General features: G+C 52.0%; 7 protein-coding genes and 1 non-coding gene across 8 annotated transcripts; 4 read left to right on the top strand and 4 right to left on the bottom strand.

Annotated features, from left to right (window-relative positions):
* Window positions 1-910: 910 nt before the first annotated feature.
* On the bottom strand, window positions 911-3,981 carry SETTUDRAFT_87447 (uncharacterized protein; the record flags this gene model as incomplete). Its single annotated transcript, XM_008027105.1, is given in 7 exon segments — window positions 911-1,046; window positions 1,126-1,130; window positions 1,142-1,885; window positions 1,938-2,607; window positions 2,655-3,560; window positions 3,690-3,778; window positions 3,826-3,981. 7 exon segments carry the CDS (start codon window positions 3,979-3,981, stop codon window positions 911-913), a joined length of 2,706 nt encoding a protein of 901 aa, XP_008025296.1.
* A 146-nt stretch (window positions 3,982-4,127) lies between these two features.
* On the top strand, window positions 4,128-4,513 carry SETTUDRAFT_19184 (uncharacterized protein; the record flags this gene model as incomplete). Its single annotated transcript, XM_008026694.1, has 2 exons — window positions 4,128-4,220; window positions 4,346-4,513. 2 exons carry the CDS (start codon window positions 4,128-4,130, stop codon window positions 4,511-4,513), a joined length of 261 nt encoding a protein of 86 aa, XP_008024885.1.
* An 813-nt stretch (window positions 4,514-5,326) lies between these two features.
* Window positions 5,327-7,550, bottom strand: SETTUDRAFT_30998 (uncharacterized protein; the record flags this gene model as incomplete). Its single annotated transcript, XM_008026822.1, has 5 exons — window positions 5,327-5,506; window positions 5,563-5,754; window positions 5,850-6,725; window positions 6,785-6,963; window positions 7,010-7,550. The coding sequence occupies 5 exons, from the start codon at window positions 7,548-7,550 to the stop codon at window positions 5,327-5,329; spliced, it is 1,968 nt and encodes a 655-aa protein (XP_008025013.1).
* A 1,516-nt stretch (window positions 7,551-9,066) lies between these two features.
* SETTUDRAFT_153465 (uncharacterized protein) lies at window positions 9,067-10,378 on the top strand (the record flags this gene model as incomplete). The annotated part of the gene is made up of 4 exons (XM_008027104.1): window positions 9,067-9,109; window positions 9,170-9,535; window positions 9,585-10,211; window positions 10,233-10,378. 4 exons carry the CDS (start codon window positions 9,067-9,069, stop codon window positions 10,376-10,378), a joined length of 1,182 nt encoding a protein of 393 aa, XP_008025295.1.
* A 193-nt stretch (window positions 10,379-10,571) lies between these two features.
* Window positions 10,572-12,348, bottom strand: SETTUDRAFT_171066 (uncharacterized protein; the record flags this gene model as incomplete). Its single annotated transcript, XM_008027103.1, has 4 exons — window positions 10,572-11,636; window positions 11,703-11,785; window positions 11,864-12,207; window positions 12,345-12,348. 4 exons carry the CDS (start codon window positions 12,346-12,348, stop codon window positions 10,601-10,603), a joined length of 1,467 nt encoding a protein of 488 aa, XP_008025294.1. The 3' UTR covers window positions 10,572-10,600.
* A 949-nt stretch (window positions 12,349-13,297) lies between these two features.
* SETTUDRAFT_t19 lies at window positions 13,298-13,385 on the top strand. Its single transcript has one exon. It is a non-coding gene; the product is annotated as a tRNA-OTHER (tRNA).
* Window positions 13,386-13,800: 415 nt separating this feature from the next.
* On the top strand, window positions 13,801-14,716 carry SETTUDRAFT_162872 (uncharacterized protein). The gene has a single exon (XM_008027102.1). It carries the CDS (start codon window positions 13,949-13,951, stop codon window positions 14,699-14,701), a length of 753 nt encoding a protein of 250 aa, XP_008025293.1. The 5' UTR covers window positions 13,801-13,948; the 3' UTR covers window positions 14,702-14,716.
* Window positions 14,717-14,748: 32 nt separating this feature from the next.
* On the bottom strand, window positions 14,749-15,696 carry SETTUDRAFT_134902 (uncharacterized protein; the record flags this gene model as incomplete). The annotated part of the gene is made up of 3 exons (XM_008027101.1): window positions 14,749-15,175; window positions 15,224-15,572; window positions 15,630-15,696. The coding sequence occupies 3 exons, from the start codon at window positions 15,694-15,696 to the stop codon at window positions 14,749-14,751; spliced, it is 843 nt and encodes a 280-aa protein (XP_008025292.1).
* Between the last annotated feature and the right edge of the window lie 805 nt (window positions 15,697-16,501).

The following is a 16,501-nucleotide window of genomic DNA, read 5'->3' as shown; positions in this document are numbered from 1 at the left end:
ACTACCTAAACCAATAATAACTAACAAACTTCTTAAGTTACTTTCCTTAGCCCTAAAGAGCTCGCTGGAAGACAGCCCTGCTGTCTAACATCTCTTCCTGTTTACTAAACTGCTCTTCAGCAACTGGAGTCTGCTTTAAGCGCAGCTAGAAGCGACTAAACCGCAGCACAATAGCAGTACTATACAGAGAACACTCTCACTTTAAACAAATTGTACCTAGAACGGCCTCTGGCCAAAGTCTTACATAGTCACTGACTGCAGATAGACTCTAATGGAATAATAATAATAATAATAATAATACATATTCCCCCCATCCCTCCCCCCCTATGTATCAAAGGGGAAAAAAAGACTCGTTTTCATATTTTTTTGGATCGGACACACAAATACATACCATTGCACTACCAATTTATCCATTTGTCTATTTGTCTAGCTGATTCGTCCGTCCGTCCGTTCATTCGTCCATTCGTTCGTTCATAAGCATAACTAAACTATTTACACGTAGCAAGGCGAATAGTCAAGGGGAAAACAAAGCTGTGTGTTATTAACATGCGGTATCCCTAGTATTTTTTTTTCTTTGACATGATGGGGATGGGGATGGTGTATATATTTGACCTGAAGACGAAGAAAAGGGAATATGTAACAAGAGAGAGAGAGAGAGAGAGAGAAACGGACGGGAAAAAAAAAGTTGATTTTTCACAGAATACCACTGACAATGTATATACCAACAGCGCACTCACACATGGTTTCATGGATTTCACACAATGACTGCAGATACCGCATTCCCATCTCCGTTAAAAAAAAGAAACATGAATTTGGAACCTGCCCAGGACGCGAAACGTTCTATACAAGAAAAGACAAACCCCCCCCAATCCCCAAGTACAAAAAAAGAAAAAAGAAAAAGGGAAAATGTTTAAAAAGAATTTTGCAGCGGAAACCCATCCAAATCACTACCTGTACTCCACCCTTTTCCCAACGCGCCCCACACATCACTTACATCGCCGAGGGGCATGAAATCGAGATTCATGGGTCCGTCGGTGGTAGTGGTGCTAAGTACAGTAGTAGTAGTAGTAGTAGCACTACTGCCATTTACACCACTATGTCCACTATTTCCACCACCACCACCACCACCACTACCCACTACCCCCGCAGCAACGACATCATCAAACGCGCTGAGCTCCGGGAAATGCGCATTCGCGAGCTGAGCTATTGCATCCTGCTGATCAAATTCCGGGGGAGCAAGCCATGAGTGGCGGGGGTGCTGCGATGACGATGTCGAGGATGCTGCGGTAGCCGGGGGCGTGGAGAGAGGTTGAGAAGTGAGATCCTGGGGTTGTGGTGGGACCCAGGTACCAAGTTCTGATCTAGGGGTCACCATGATGAAGCTGTCGTTTTGAGATTGGTCTTCGAAGCGAGGGGGCGGCGGGGCTTGGATGGCGAGGTTGTGTTGGGAAAGCGGTGTTGGTGGGAGTGTGGCGGCGGATTGGGTGTGTGTGGTGCCCGAACTCATGGTGCGTGTTTTGCGGGGGCGCGGCCGGACATTGGGAGTGTTGCTGGTGGTGGAGGAGCTCATCTGTCGCTTCTTGGCCCATTGGTTGCTGCTGTCTCGGTCGCTGTCCATGTCGATGGTGCTGCCGCGGCGGGCGGGGACGAGGCTAGATTCTAGTTTGTAGGGGTTGAATGAGGTGGATGATGAGGGATCGGGGCCGCCGCGGAGTTCAACCATTACCGCACGGAGGACCGTCGACATGCTTTCGGCGGGCTGGTAGGTGAATGCCATGTCTGAGAGAGCGGCGGAAAGACACTCCAGGTATTGCATGTTGTTAGCGCGGGATACAGGGTCTTTGATGTATGCCAGTGCGGCGACCAAGGCTGTAGCTGCAGTACCCTATATCTTGTTAGTTCTGCTAGCAGTTTTTATAGAAATAAATTGTACGTACGGCGTGCTGCATGCCTGTCACAAAGATTCGCTTCGTGTCAAACCGCTGCCGGTGCTGCCAGTAAATCCTTGCCACTCGTATCGCGTGCTTGGTGCACACTGTCCGACTCAAAGCTGAAAAGTGATCATCAGGTCCAATATCATTGCTTGCTTGATCGTCATACAGTGCAAAGGGGCGGTGCAACAAAATCAAGCTGGTGTGATACTGCTGGTGCAGCAAGAAGAAACTAAAAGGCGCTGTCGCGATATTGTTCTGCGTCCAGCGCAGCTGTTCAGGCAACCGGGCATACCAGCTGCTGAACTCGCGATCCAACGCCGCCATTTGAATGTATTGATTACGATCGACGGCAATGTGCACGTCCGCAGTGCTAGCTTGAAACCGACGGGGATCCATGTTTTCCGTAATCTTGCCGGCGAGCTCCATGAGATCGAGAAGTGCTTCATAAATCATGGTTTCCATGCTCTTCTCAGGGCCAGCGGGACGACAGGTACCAAGACGATCAAACTGCTTGGTCAGGTGGTATATCTCCAGGTCTGAAGACTTCATGGACGTGGGACGGCCGAGGAAAAGTGCCCAGTACTTGTCGTAGATGACGCAAGCCCAAAGAGTCATTTGCCGAATTTCAATCTCGCGTGTAGGAAGGCCTGAGAGGCGTGTGTCGAGGTGTAGACTGCATCACGTTAGAGTGCCTCAAAGCAGATCAGAGTTCCAACATACCCAATGTCGAATGCGAGTCTGACAGCCATACCGCTATACATCCAGCCAGCATTGTCACGGCCAACACCACATTCCAAGTCTCCCAACAACAGCAGTGCAATGACACTGGGAATTCCGCCAGGTCTCTCAAGCTCATGGTCGAGCATATACTTGGCCTCACGATGCAGTGTGCTTTCCATGCCCGGCAGACCAATGCGCTTGATATCCATTCTTTCTTTATCCGCAAAGCGGAATCCCATGGCGAGCACGCAAACGTGCAAGAAGCCAGAATAAAACTGGGTGCGGCCCATTTCGCGGTCCTCGTTGAAGGCTTCCTGATGCAGTACGTGGAGGACGGTGTTGTAGTACTGCCAAAACAGGTCCATGAGGTAATCATAGGTATCCAGTGAGAGAGAGCGAATGATTCTGTCGGCACGTCGAGATTGTTCGCTGTGTTCTTGGGTATTACTACATGGATTCAGGGATTCGGAATGCACATGGCAATTTGTTGTCGGGCCAAAGTAGCGAAGGCGGCCGTTGAGCTGGTCAAAGGAGAGATGGCCGCGGGTAGAGAGAAGCCGGCTAACCATGCCGTTCTTCTTGGGCGGAGGTAGTATAGACGGCGAACCAGCGCTGTCTGCATCGGTGGAGATGTAGGGACTGTTCATACTAAAGTCTTGCTGCTCAAACTCTGGGTATTCATCTTGAGGACTCTCTTGGCTTCCAGGGCTGGAGTTGTCGTTTTGGATGTTGGTAGACTCGGTGTGCTTCTGGCTTGGAGAGGGGTCTTCCTCATTGCGCGGTCCATTGTGGCGCGTTTTGGGCGGATGGTTCGCTGGCGGTATCTCCTCGCCGCGCTCCTTCAGCATAGTCTCCAGGAGGGCCACGCGATCGGTGAGGGAGCACATGTATGCTCTCGAGATGGGTCTGAGAGCTGTCAGCCTCTACGTCACCAGCTCCACACCATCACCACCTCAAAAGACACTGAACAGCGCTAGTTCGCTACAGTCAGAGGGGCTGCTCGATTTCTTTCGAGGAGGTGATGCTATCACGCACCTCCTTCTCTCATCGTCATTCTTAATCACACACTCTACACCCGACCGTTTACACTGGGTGCACTCCTTCTCTCCTGGCGGTACTACGCACTGCGACTTGTCAGAAAAGCGACGTACATGTGACGCTAAGAGCATACGCGAATTCGGCGGTCCCGGCATGAAGCACAGGCGATTGACGCCCTGTGACGCGGCTTGGAAGACTTTTCTCTCGATGAGGCCTTGGCCGACGTGTCCTGATCGAGCCTGATGTCCCGCTTGGACGGTGTCTCGTCCGACTCGGACGGCTTAGTCATGTCGTTCTTGGTCGAAGTTTTGCCTGGGCCAGCCATGGCGGTGCCGTGTCCGAGAGTGGGATGCTTTGATGCGGGCCGGGGTCAGAATGGCAAGCTGTAGTGCAGGGCGACGGATGTTATGGGAAGAGATGGTAGGGCCGGCCACAATGGCAAAGCTCGCGACTAAATCAAAAGTTCGCAGCCCGCATTCCGGGACCCAGAGCCAGACCAAGCCTAGTCCCAGACCTTGGGCGCCCAGTGTGGGAGAGCAGTAGGTGGACGATGCTCGGAGGCGGGGCCCCCGCAATTCCGCTCTGCTGGGCGAGCTGGATGACTGGCCCACGATAAGGAATCCCATGCTCGCCGTGAACTGACGTGAAACTAGCGACATGAGCCCGCGGCTCAAGATGCCCAGGGCATGCTCGTGCTCGTAACGACGTCAGCACTCGGCGTGGAGAACCCCGTGCTCGACCCATGGCAGTGTGGCGAATGCGGAGAGTTTGCGTCTACCAGCGCCGTCACAGGGGTTGTTTCCTCTGTCGCGTGGATGTGATTGAGCATTGGACCGGGCACGTCAGCGATCCGGCGAATCTGACGTAAAGATGCATCGTGGCAGCGGTGGTGGAAAGGGGTGGGGAAAGCTCCATGGTAGCGAGGCGGAGGGTCACAGGCACCCTTTTTTGGCGTGTCTCATGCGTATTCAGATACGGGGGGCCGGGGCTGCTGTGTCCTGGATCCTCTCCCAATAGACATGCACGGCTCTCTAGCGTCGCGACCGAGTGGTGATATTCCGGGAAAGGCGAGTCGTGTTGGGGGGAGAAGAGGGCTGAGTCTGAATCAGGCGGACGAGGGAACGTCGCGTGTCATTGGGCCGTCGCGGAGTCTCGGAGCTAGAACAACCACGCACGCTTGCCGGATTGAGACCAGCCTTGACTACTATAGGGGTACATGTAGCTGTGCATGCGTCTGCAGTAACTCCAGCCATACATCTGCCGTGCGCATTCGAGCGGGGTCGAGCAAAGGTGAAGGGACTCCGTGTCTTTCTAGGGTAGCACCGCATCAAGCAGAACTCTCTACTACACCTACATAAGTACACGTATACAGAGTATAATCCATCGCCACCTCGATCCGACTAGAAAGTTTTTAAAAAAAAGCAAGTTCTTTTCGCTGGGATCTTCCAAGACGTCATGCTGATTCGCGAAACAAAGCTTGTAGTCAGAAACAGAAAAAAGAAAAACAGCTCAAGCCGCATACGCATACGCTCGGCAGCCTTCCGGTTTTCCCCATCCCCAAAAACATCTCCCCACTCCATTAATACATACGCGCTGCATTTGGCTTGCAGGAAAGCTCAACGAACCCACCCATTTCAGTCTACATCCCACTCGTGATCCCCGTTCCGGATGTATGGGCTCAGCCCATGCAAGTCTCTTGTCGCCGTGGCCTTGACATCTCCGTTGCCCAGAAACGCAAACCGGTTCTTGTATCTGTACACGTAGTCGTAGTCTTCCCAGCGCGGCGTCTTGATTGATTTGAGGAAGTGGATCGTCTGTATAGGCAACGAGTCAGTTGGCCATGCACAACACAATGCGGGGTAGAAAAGACCGAGAGAGCGACAGGGGTGCATGTAGCACTAAGACGAGAAGAGAGATAATCGCGATGGGGGGCCTGGAAGGAAGAGATGTAGGAAAATGGAATAGAAAGCCCACTTTTGACAGAAACGATATGTAGGAAGTAAGTAATAAACAGTCGACTACTGGGAGAAGGAGGGGCAGGGAAACTGGAATAGAAAGTCCACTTGTAAAAGAAAAAATATACAGACAAACTGTAATGAAAAGTCCACTTTCAACAGAAAAAAGGTGCGGTAAACCAGCAACAAAAAGTTCACTTACAGCGCCTGGCCAGAGATATATCCTGCCCGTTGTCGACCCATTCTTGAACCAACTACGACACTCCTCCTGCCACACAGTCGTCCTATGGAACTCGTCGAAATGCGCGTAAATCTCATCTAGCGCCTCCTGTTTCACACTCATAGCCTTGATGCCCTCGCTCTGCATCTTCTTCATGCACTTGACGCTGTACTCAATCGTCGTCTCGATACTCGGCAGCAGGGTGCCGTTGCTCCACGTCGCGCCGGGCCCAACAATAGTATAGTAATTGGGGAAACGAGGCGCAGAAACACCCATGTACAGGTTGGGCCCGTCGGTCCAGTCTTCTTTGATGGAGACGCCTGAGCCGTTGCGCACGGTAAAGGCGGGTTGGAAGGCGACTTGGAAACCCGTGGCGCACACTATCGCGTCCATTTTGTGGATTGTGCCGTCGACTGTCTTGATGCCCTCGGGGACGATGCGCTCGATGCCCTCGAAAATGGGGGTTATGTTGTCCTGGGTCAGCGCTTCGAGGAAGCCGTCGCCGGGCGAGATGCGGCGGCAGCCTACGGACCATTTGGGGATCATGAATTGTTTGAGTTTCTCGTGGCCGGGCCCGATACGGCGGTGCATTTCCTTGGTGATGGCGTCCTTGAACTGGTTCTGCAGCGCAGAATTTTGCTGGTACATGCCGAAGAGGCTGTTGATCTCGGCCTCGATCTTCTTCCGAAACTCGAGATGGTACTCTGGGTCTTGCTTGAACTTGTTGATGTCGGCTTCGGTGAAGGTGTACTGCCGCTGGCCTGGGTCGACATCCTGGCCTTTCTGGAGGTCGTCGTTGAGCGCCCCTGCGCCAAAAGGTGGCGATATCCACGTTGGACTTCGCATGTATACTTCAAGCTAACGAGGAGGAGATCTAATTAGTCGTCGTTGCAATGCAGTCGACATATTTCACTCACCTTTTTGACAATCTTTTGCAACGAAGGCACAATCTGGACACTGGTAGAACCGACACCGATGACGGCAGCGGTGATGTTGCGGAAGTCCACGCTGTGGTCCCAACATGCCGAGTGCAGCAGCGGCCCTTCGAAATCGTGAAGGCCCTGGATATCGGGCCATTTCCAGTTATTCAAGATACCTGCCGCTTGTCAGCTCTGCTCGTCTAGTATTCAGTGTCGTCTCACCTGACCCGTTGACCAGCACATGGGCCCAGTCCTTTCTCATTGCGCCAGTCTTTGGGTTTCTGATGGTCAGACTGTAGCATCCATCCTGGTCATTCCAGATTGCCTCTTCGACTTTGCTGTTCAGCTGCATGTACTTTTTGCTCCCATGCCTTTCGGCAAAGTCTTCAAAGTATCCCTGAATCTCTGCTCCGGATGCAAAAAAGGTCGACCAGTCGGGTTTGGGGTCCCAGGTGAAGTTGTAGTCGTGCGCTGGTATGTCGCAAGCAACTCCCGGATATGTGTTTTCGTACCAAGTTCCGCCAAACTGCGGATTCTTGTCGAATAGTGTCAGCTCAAAAGACCCCGGCTCCAGCATCTTCTCCATTTTGTATGCCAGGCAAAGGCCCGATGCGCCAGCGCCGATGCAGGCCACCCGCAGCTTGGAGGGCTTCGAGTGGTATTGGTCCAGGATTCTGTATGGACCATCAACATGCGACGGTGGATAGTCGTAATGGATGTGGTGGCCATTGGAACGAAGCCCATTCATTCCCGAGTCCCCCATGGCGGTGATTACAGAATGCAAGTCCAATTATTGTCTGACTGTTTCCAGTGTGATGTAGGCAGATAGTAGTGCAGGACGCAGCCCTTGAAATAGCAGACGAAGTGTGAAAAACACAAAAGATAACGTGAAATCAAGGTATAAAAAGAAACCAACTACCACAACGATATGGTTTGAAGTTGCAGGATCTCTGGAATGTTTAACCGCGTCTCGGATGTCTTCAGACGTTGCACACACTCCATGTTCCTGGCCTTGGCCGCCACGCCGGTTGGTGCACCTGACGCGGGACGCTTTGGACCATTTCCATTGGCTCTTTTTTCGGTAGGCAGGGTGATGGCGGCGTGTTTGGCTGTACCGAATTCTCTGACTCGCACCGTTTAGCCGAGAATGTTTGTATCGAGGGTGCATAACGGTTGAGGGGTTGCGGAAGACGTTACGCGGGGCGGTTCCGATGCGAACTAAGCACATGTTATTGTACATCGGCCGGAAATCTAGGAGAATTAGTTATGTGGTAGGCCATTAGAAGCAGGAATCTGAGCTGTCCTACCGGCACATACTCTGCAACCATACGGATAGATAATCTCCCAGCCGTCTTGATGGGGCGCTATGCAGGCTAGAGGGTACCCAGCCGGATTCCCGAACCACGGGAAGCTAATACACAGGACAGTTTTGGCTAGTCAGCCTCTCGAGAATAGACACCACTGAGCTTGCCATCATAAATATGCAACATTTGCATGGCATCGCGCGAACGTATAGCGTGCCCCAACCGTGGTTTAGGCAGGGCGCCCGGCCAACGTCGACGCTAGCTCGGCTGGCCTAGCAAACCTCAACCACGCCGTGACCTGCATCTTTCCTTCATCACCATCACATCATCCATCTGACCAGTCCCAGTCCAAGGATTCCACATGTCCCATGCCGATTCCAGCTTCGACATTGCTCGCCGCACATGGCCAGTCACGCAGCCGCCGTGACCAGAGGCAAATCAATCCAGGCGCCCAACGCCCGCAATCTCGGGACATGCCCCAGGCAAGTCAAGCGACCGGCGCGTACCTGAAGGCGCTACTGCGCCCAAGTCAGTCATTCTCCACAATGGCACGGCTGGGGCTCGAAATACCCAGCGCGGCTGCTGCCATGACTTAACTCGTGGACCGCTATGCACGGCGTTACGAGCGCCTACGTGGCCTTGCACTGGACGTATGTCCCGCATTCTTACTGCGACATAGCGAGGAACGCATGTTCATGTCAGAAGGATTGAGAAAAAAAAGACATGGCTAACACGCCATGGCAAGTTCTAGACTATGATCTAGCTCGCCTACGCAGACTATACGAAGCATACAAACCGCTTCGAGCGATATGGACCCATCATTATCACTATAGTCTGGCCCCACTTTGTCTCCGGCCGCCCAGAGCAACAAATCATGATAAGCTCTCGCCGTAGCGCTTTGCTGGAATTCTCGTCAAGACTGTCGCTGTCTCCTCTGCTCTGCTGGCCCAAGTGTGTCGCATCCATTGAACCACCATGTCAAAATCCGCCATTGTATTCGGCGCCTCGAGCGTCACAGGTCAGTTCAACAGTGTCCATGACCGGAGATCCATGGACTGACATGCTCGCGCACAAACAGGCTGGTCGTTTGTCAATGAAATCCTCTCCGACTATCCTGCCAAAGGCGTCTGGAAGCGCGTTCACGCCCTCTCCAACCGTCCCATTACTCTAGCCCAGACGCAATGGCCAGACGACCCCCGCCTCAACATGGTCCCCGGTATCGACCTGCTCGCCCATAGCCAAGAGAGCCTCGAAAAGGAACTGGCCAAGGCACTTCCCGACGTCTCCGAGGTGACGCATGTGTATTACCTCGCATACAAAGCTGGCCTGGATGTGCACAAGGAAATGGATGAGGTCATGGACATGTTTACAAAGGCCGTCAAGGCGGTTGACAAGCTGTGCCCCGCTCTTGAATTCATCGTCTTGCAGATTGGAACCAAGATTTGTACGTCCCTCCACCAACGACGATATGTGATATGGACTGATGTGGGTAGATGGCTGTCATCTCCGCGCCATGCTTCCATGGTACGACGAAGCCGCCCCACCTGGCACCACGGCGCCACCACTCCCTTCCCCTCCCCTCTCCGAATCGGCGCCGCGCATACCCAGTCCATTCGCCGAGATGTTGTTCTACCACGCGCAGATCGACTTCATCACCGAATACGCCAAAGACAAGAAGTGGAGCTTCATAGAAACCAGGCCTGACATCATCCTCGGCTTCGTGCCAAACCAAAACTACTACTCCTTGAGCACCACCATTGGACTCTACGTCAGTTTGTGGAAAGAAATTCACGGCGAGGGGGCCAAGTGTCCATTCCCAGGCACCATGGCCGTGTGGAAGGCTCTTAACAATGACAGCAGCAGCGACATGATTGCGCGTCAAACAATACATCTGACGCTTTCCCCGTCGACGCCCAAAGGCGCCGCTTACAACATTGCCGATTCCAAGACGCCCTACAACTGGCAGACGAAATGGCCCATCATCTGCTCTTACTTTGGCCTCGAAGCCGCTGAGCCCCTGGCTGAGCCCATCGACATACGCCAGTTCATCAACGACAACATGGACACATGGCTTGCCATGGAGAAGAAGTACGGCCTTCAGAGCGGCCATGTCGATGGCGGTCGGGGTCTCTCGATTTCAGAGCACCTGCTCATGACCAAGTTTGACTTTGACCGCCATTTCGACATGACCAAGATGTACAGTACCGGATTTACCGAGGAAAGAGATCCGAAACAGGTGTGGACTACTGTGTTTGATAGGATGAGGAAGGCGAAGATTATCCCGTAGTCTCAGCATCCAATGCGCAATATATCAGTCTAACTGAAGCACTTAATATACGAAAACGTTCTCTTCATCAAGTACCGCTACATCTTCCCAGCATGCTTATTTACAAATCTCTTCTTTCTCCACACAGAAGCTTTTGAGTAGCGCTAACACAAGCCCAGTTCCAAACGTGCATCCGCCTCGTGCAAAACCACCATATCCCCTTGCCCTCGCTCACAAAACAAGCTAATAATTCATGTTCACCATGATAGTCTTCGGCTCTGTAAACGCCCTAAGCGCATGAATCCCGCATTCCCTACCCAGCCCGCTCTCCTTGCTGCCTCCAAACGGTGCATTGGTAAACATCAGACTAACGCAATTCACGCCTACCATACCGCTGTCAAACTCACTCGCAATGCGCAGCGCACGATTGATATCCTGGGTAAACACACCAGCCATCAACCCGAAATTCGTGTTGTTCGCCAGCGCCATGACTTCTTCCTCGGTCTTGAACGACTTGACGACGCTGACAGGACCAAAGATCTCTTCACACGCGATTTCCGATGTGGGATCTACATCGGTGAAGACGGTGGGCTCGAGGTAGTATCCCGCTGTGCCGACGCGCTTGCCGCCGACGACCAGCGTGCCCTGCTGTGCTTTCTGACCCCGCTCGATGAAGCCTTGCACGCGCTTGAACTGGGCTTCGTCGACCAGCGGGCCCATGTTAGTCGTGGGCTCATCTGGATCCCCGATCTCGCGCACCTTGGCTTGCATGGCGGTTTTGTACTTTTCGATAAACGCCTCGTAGATGCCTTCTTGCACGTACACACGGCTGGCTGCAAAGCACACTTGGCCGGTATTCGCTGTGATGCCGTCGGCCGTCCACTTGACGGCGTTGTCTAGATTCGCGTCGTTGAACACGACGGCAGGCGACTTGCCCCCAAGCTCGAGCGTCACACGCTTGAGATTGGATTTTGCGGCCATCTCCTGGATCTTCTTGCCCGTCGCTATCGAGCCGGTGAAACTTACCTTGCGGATCCGCATGTGGCTCGCAAGCAGCGCCCCTGTGCTGCCGTCGCCAGACAGGATCTGGAAGACGCCTGGCGGGAAGCCGGCTTCCTTGATGAGGGTACCAAGCGCGAGAGACGAAAACGGAGTCTTCTCTGATGGCTTCAGGATGAAGCAGTTTCCAGTTGCGAGGGCGGGCGCGGCTTTCAGGCCGATGGTGGCGACGGGGCCGTTCCAGGGTACGATGCCGCATGTGACGCCTAGAGGTTCGTTTCTACATGTCGTTTTGTAAGTATGGGAGTGCGTTTGGTTGCGGAAAAGGGTGAGGTTGGGTACGCACCGCACGATCTTGAGGAAGCCGTCTTCTTGCGGCCAAGATTCGCCGCCAAACTTGTCGATGAAACCCGCGTTGTACCGGAATGTCTAACATATTCCGCATATGAGACAATCTCCTTCCGAATACTTTGATACTGCGATGGCGGATTTGATTTGCACACATACCTCGGCACACATCCCAACCTCGAAGGCGCCAAATGCCGCCGGCGAACCCAGTGTTATCCTCGTCAACTGCCCGATTTCACTGGCATTCTGCTCGATCAACTCGGCGAATTTATTCAAAATGCCGCGGCGCTGGACGTTGCTCATTTTCTTCCACGCAGGCAACGCCTTTTCCGCGTACTCGACTGCAAGATCGACATCATGCTCGCTCGCAATGAGGACGTCATCGGCAATGAGCTCCCCATTCTTGGGGTTGTGCAGCGTGAGTTTTCTAGGCGACCTGGCGTCGACGTATTCATTGTTGAGGAAGAGCTGCTTGGGCAGGTTCTTCGTCGAGTATGCTAGTGCTGCCATGATGCGCCGACGTGTGTAAGACCGAGATGAAGCGGCGAGAGGCAAGAAAGCAGGAATAGAAGAAGAAGTAGGAAAGAAGAGAATCAAGACGCGCGTATCAAGATGGAACTTGATATGGGGATAAGTATACGCATTGCCACTTCCCCAATCTATATCCATACATCCATACATGTGCCCAGGCTTGGGTGCTTGCTGGCCAGGCGCCGGCCTGCGAACACTCCAGCTCGGATGACGGCATGTATGGTATCCGGGTGAAGGTAGCACAGCAGGTGGGGGGAAATGGGAAACTTTCGATACCCGAACATGGGTCAGCGGGGGGAGACGGAGCAGGATGCTCGTGGGCCGTTTTCCGCGGGTTTTTAGCGACGTAGCATGGCGAGTCATTCTGCTCCGCTTCCCCGCACGCAGCTGTGTCATGCTTGAGAGAGTTTTCTGCGGGGCGGATTTTGTGGGTTGTGTCGGGTCAGATCTGGGGTTTTCTCCTACACTCTCTCACGGAACCGGGAAAGTCCTGAGCCGCTTTAAATAGGTGTGCGCGCGTGCTGGCCGTCAGCTTCAGGAGCAAGCTGCACAGCTTGATCATAGGGTTTCGCTATTTCACACCTTAATATGTTTTTTTTGTTTCAATTCCAACGTTTGCAGTGTGGGACTATCAAGGTATTGTGGTGGCTGATGTATCGTATTGAAAAAATGACGAGTTTTGGGTGGCCGACAGCCGGTGGTTGTCTATTTCCGGCTTTACCAATTCCGTGAGAGAGCAAGCCTAGAGTCATGGTTTATTATCAGACAGAAAGCTTTTGGAGGATCGTTGACAGAGTAACGGTGGCAGGTGATACTATTCATCGAAGGAAGGGGTTGCAGTACCGTGACGTTGTATATGTCAAAGCACCTGACGAAGACTCCCCATTCACGGCTGCAGTGAACGGCACGCCCGGAATAAACTTCCTTCGTCCATGCGGAGAAGGTGTCGCGGGGCGTATTGAGTTTCGAGGTTGGAAATGAGAAGGAGAGTCTTGGGATTGAAGGCCGAGTAGGTAAGTAGCACAAGGGAATGGTTTTCCAGCTGGACTATCGGCCATCCAAGGGGGGATGGCGCAGTGGTGGAGCGCCTGGAAAATTTTCTGCTGTCTCACGTCAGCAAAGATCGAAGGTTCGAATCCTTCTCCCCTCACAACCATATTTATGGTCCACCCACATGAGAGAGTTACTCATTAAAACTACCTATTCGACTGAGAGAGTTACTCGTTAAAACTTGAGAGGAAGACTCATTTAAAGTGAAAGATCTGAGAGAGTTACTCACTAAAAAACTACTAGGCTACGAGTCTCACCTTCATTTAGATAACCCCCTACATTGTACCTACTCAATTTGTACCTAGATTAAATTCTAGCCTACGTAGTTACTTGCAGACCTTAAGCCTGCACGTCTTATATAGCCCTTTGGGCTGAGAAAGGACGTTAAACTATAATAATAATAATATCGGCCATCCAACATTTGAATTCATGGAAATACTGGACTTGCTATTATCGACTTTTACTTCCAGACCTGCTACAGGACGGCTAACTTCTAACAGGCCGCAACCCAAGATGCCACAAAAAATCGCATTTATCACAGGAGGAGCATCAGGAATCGGGCTCTCAGTCGCAAAGGCCCTTTCCTCGCACCCCACCGTCTCCTGGGAGATCCACATAGCTGATCTCAACGCAGAGGCAGGGAAACAAGCCCTATCAGAGTTGATGAATGCCCACTTCCACCAAGTAAACGTGACCGACTACGCTTCGCTCAGCCGCGCTTTCGAAGCAGCCTACAATGCCTCTCAACGGCTAGATTTCGTCTTCGCCAACGCCGGCGTCGTCGAGAAAGACAATTTCTACGCACAGCATGATGTGCAGGGTCCGCCACCACCGCCGCCAAACCAGCTGAGCGTCGACATCAATTACAAAGCCGTCGTGGATACATCGTACCTAGCCCTCCACTACTTCCGCAAAGCGAAATCCCGACGCGAGAACAGCGAACTGGATCCCGTACTGGTCATGACAGCGTCATGTGGAGCGTTGTATCCAAGCGAGTTCTGCCCCATGTATTCTGGCTCCAAAGCCGCAGTCATGCATTTCAATCGCGCCATTGCCGTTGCCTATCACCACGAAGGCATTCGCACATTGTCCATATGTCCCGGGATGATCAGAACAGGCCTCATGACGCAGGAAGAATGGTCGTTTTTCCAGCCCGAGCAGTTCACGCCTGTGGAAAGCGTGCGCGATACTGTCGTCAAGCTGGTCGACGGCGGCGACTTGAAAGACGCAAAGGGAGTGAGCAAGAGTCGCAGCGAGATGTGGGGATTGACGGTGGAGATTAATGGGCAGAATTTTTACTTTAGGGAGGCTCCGGAGTTTTGTGATGACAATATGAGGACGATGATGGCGCATACGAGTATGACGACGCAGTTGGCGCGGATTGAAGCCGCGCAGAAGGGTGCGTCAAAGTTGTGAAGATGTTATTTTTTTTTCATAAAACTGGGTGTTTTTTTTTATTGTGATTATATCTTTGAATGTCTTCCGCTTGCAAGTCTCATGCCGCCGTCTACGGCAATGTCTTCTCCGTTAATGTACGCTCCTGCTGGGCTGCACAGAAACACCATCACTCCAGCAATGTCGTTTGGTTCTCCCAGCCGCTTTCGCGGGTTACTCTGCTCTAGCTCCTCCTGTCCTCCGAGGTTTTTGATCAGGCCATTAGCAAGCTTGGAAGGGAAGAAGCCAGGTGCGACGGTATTTGTCGTGATGTTTCTTGGGCCCAACTCAATCGCTAGCTGTCGCGATAGATGGTTCGCGGCTGCTTTGGAAGCACTATACATGATTGTGCCGTTGTCGCCTACGTGAGGTACGGTCGTTCCAGCTGTAGAAGAGACGATGATTATGCGAGAAGGCGAGGCATGAGTGCCAGCGCGTTCTAGGAGAGGTGCGAAGCTATTACAATTAACAAACACCTTTGATCATATCCTCCCGAGTACGCACAGCCTTGCCAGATTAAATACCCCGCGGACATTGAGGTCCAAAACCTTCTTACTTGACCAATCTGGCGTTGTATCAAACGGTCCGCCGTACGTTGCGCCCGCGTTGGCAACAAGGATATCCAACTGTTGATCCGTTTTGCTGATCTCCTTCACCAATCTCTCAATGTCTTCGGTGTCGGCGACATTGGCTGCAATTCCAACTGCAACTCCTGAGACAGGCAATTTGTTGAGTTTCTCAACGGCTTGGTCGATGCCTTGTTCCCCTTCATTTTTACGCGCAGAGATAAAGACCTTTTTTGCACCTGCCAAGAGGAACGCAGTCGCTGCATGAAGCCCAAGTCCTCTCGATCCTAGCAGAGTTGAGCAAGGAAAGGTTGAATCGAATAAAGGTCTGTAAGCTTACTTACCACCCGTTATTAACGCTACCTTGCCATCAAGGCGGAACATCCGGTCGAAGTCCTTGAGTTCAGACATGTTGAGCTTTTTTGCAAAAAAAAGCAGGTGGAGGAAATTTGATTGAGAAGTGATGTTGAAATGTGCTACTGTAGGTGGTCAGTGCGTGCAACTGTTCAGCGGATGCAACACCATCTGCACCTTCCCAAAACAGACCCACCCACTTTAACGCGTAATAACTCTACTACTATAACTCTAATTAAGAAAGCGCTTATAGTAGTTAATGCGTAAGATTCTAAAAAACAACTTTTGTATAGAGTAGCTACAAAAAAGTTTAGTATTATATTATTAACGTTAACGCGCTACTACTACAAACAAACCTAGTCCTGTGTAGCTACTATAGAAAATAGAAAATTACTCACTATATAACATAAAGCTAAGCTTATAAAGTATATCTAGAAGCTTTCTAGTTATAGGCTTACACCTACTAGGTCTATAATAAAAAATTTTGTGTTAAATATTGCAGAATAGGAGCTATTAGATGTAATGGGCGGGCCCAACGGGCCGAGCGTAAGACTACTTACGCCATCCATAGCCAAAAAGGCAGTAACAAGACTTCAAGCTTCTTGAAGTCCAGGTAGTCGTATAGATATACTCGATCACACACACTTAGGCGTTGTAACGGGCTGAACGCCCTTTGGATAGCTCCTCGATGGAATCTCGGTCAAGCAGCAGACGCCAGGTCTTACTCTGCAACCCGGCATCTGTGCGAGGCCTGAGCGGCGCCCAGACGACGCGCTCAGACACTCAGTGCAACCTTTCTCCGACAAGTAAATAAACACCACGCAAGTAGACTCTATAGCTCTCTATCAAATACAACCTCTTG

The sequence above is a fragment of the Exserohilum turcica genome (genome assembly GCF_000359705.1).
Source record: "Exserohilum turcica Et28A unplaced genomic scaffold SETTUscaffold_2, whole genome shotgun sequence".
NCBI classification, from domain to species: domain Eukaryota; kingdom Fungi; phylum Ascomycota; class Dothideomycetes; order Pleosporales; family Pleosporaceae; genus Exserohilum; species Exserohilum turcicum.
Note: the sequence above shows the minus strand (reverse complement) of the source record. Positions and strands in the feature narration are given on the sequence as shown.

What these genes read in the sequence shown, in the direction of transcription:
- SETTUDRAFT_162872 (XM_008027102.1), top strand. Translation starts at nt 13,949, where the DNA reads ATGAATGCCCACTTCCACCAAGTAAACGTGACCGACTACGCTTCGCTC.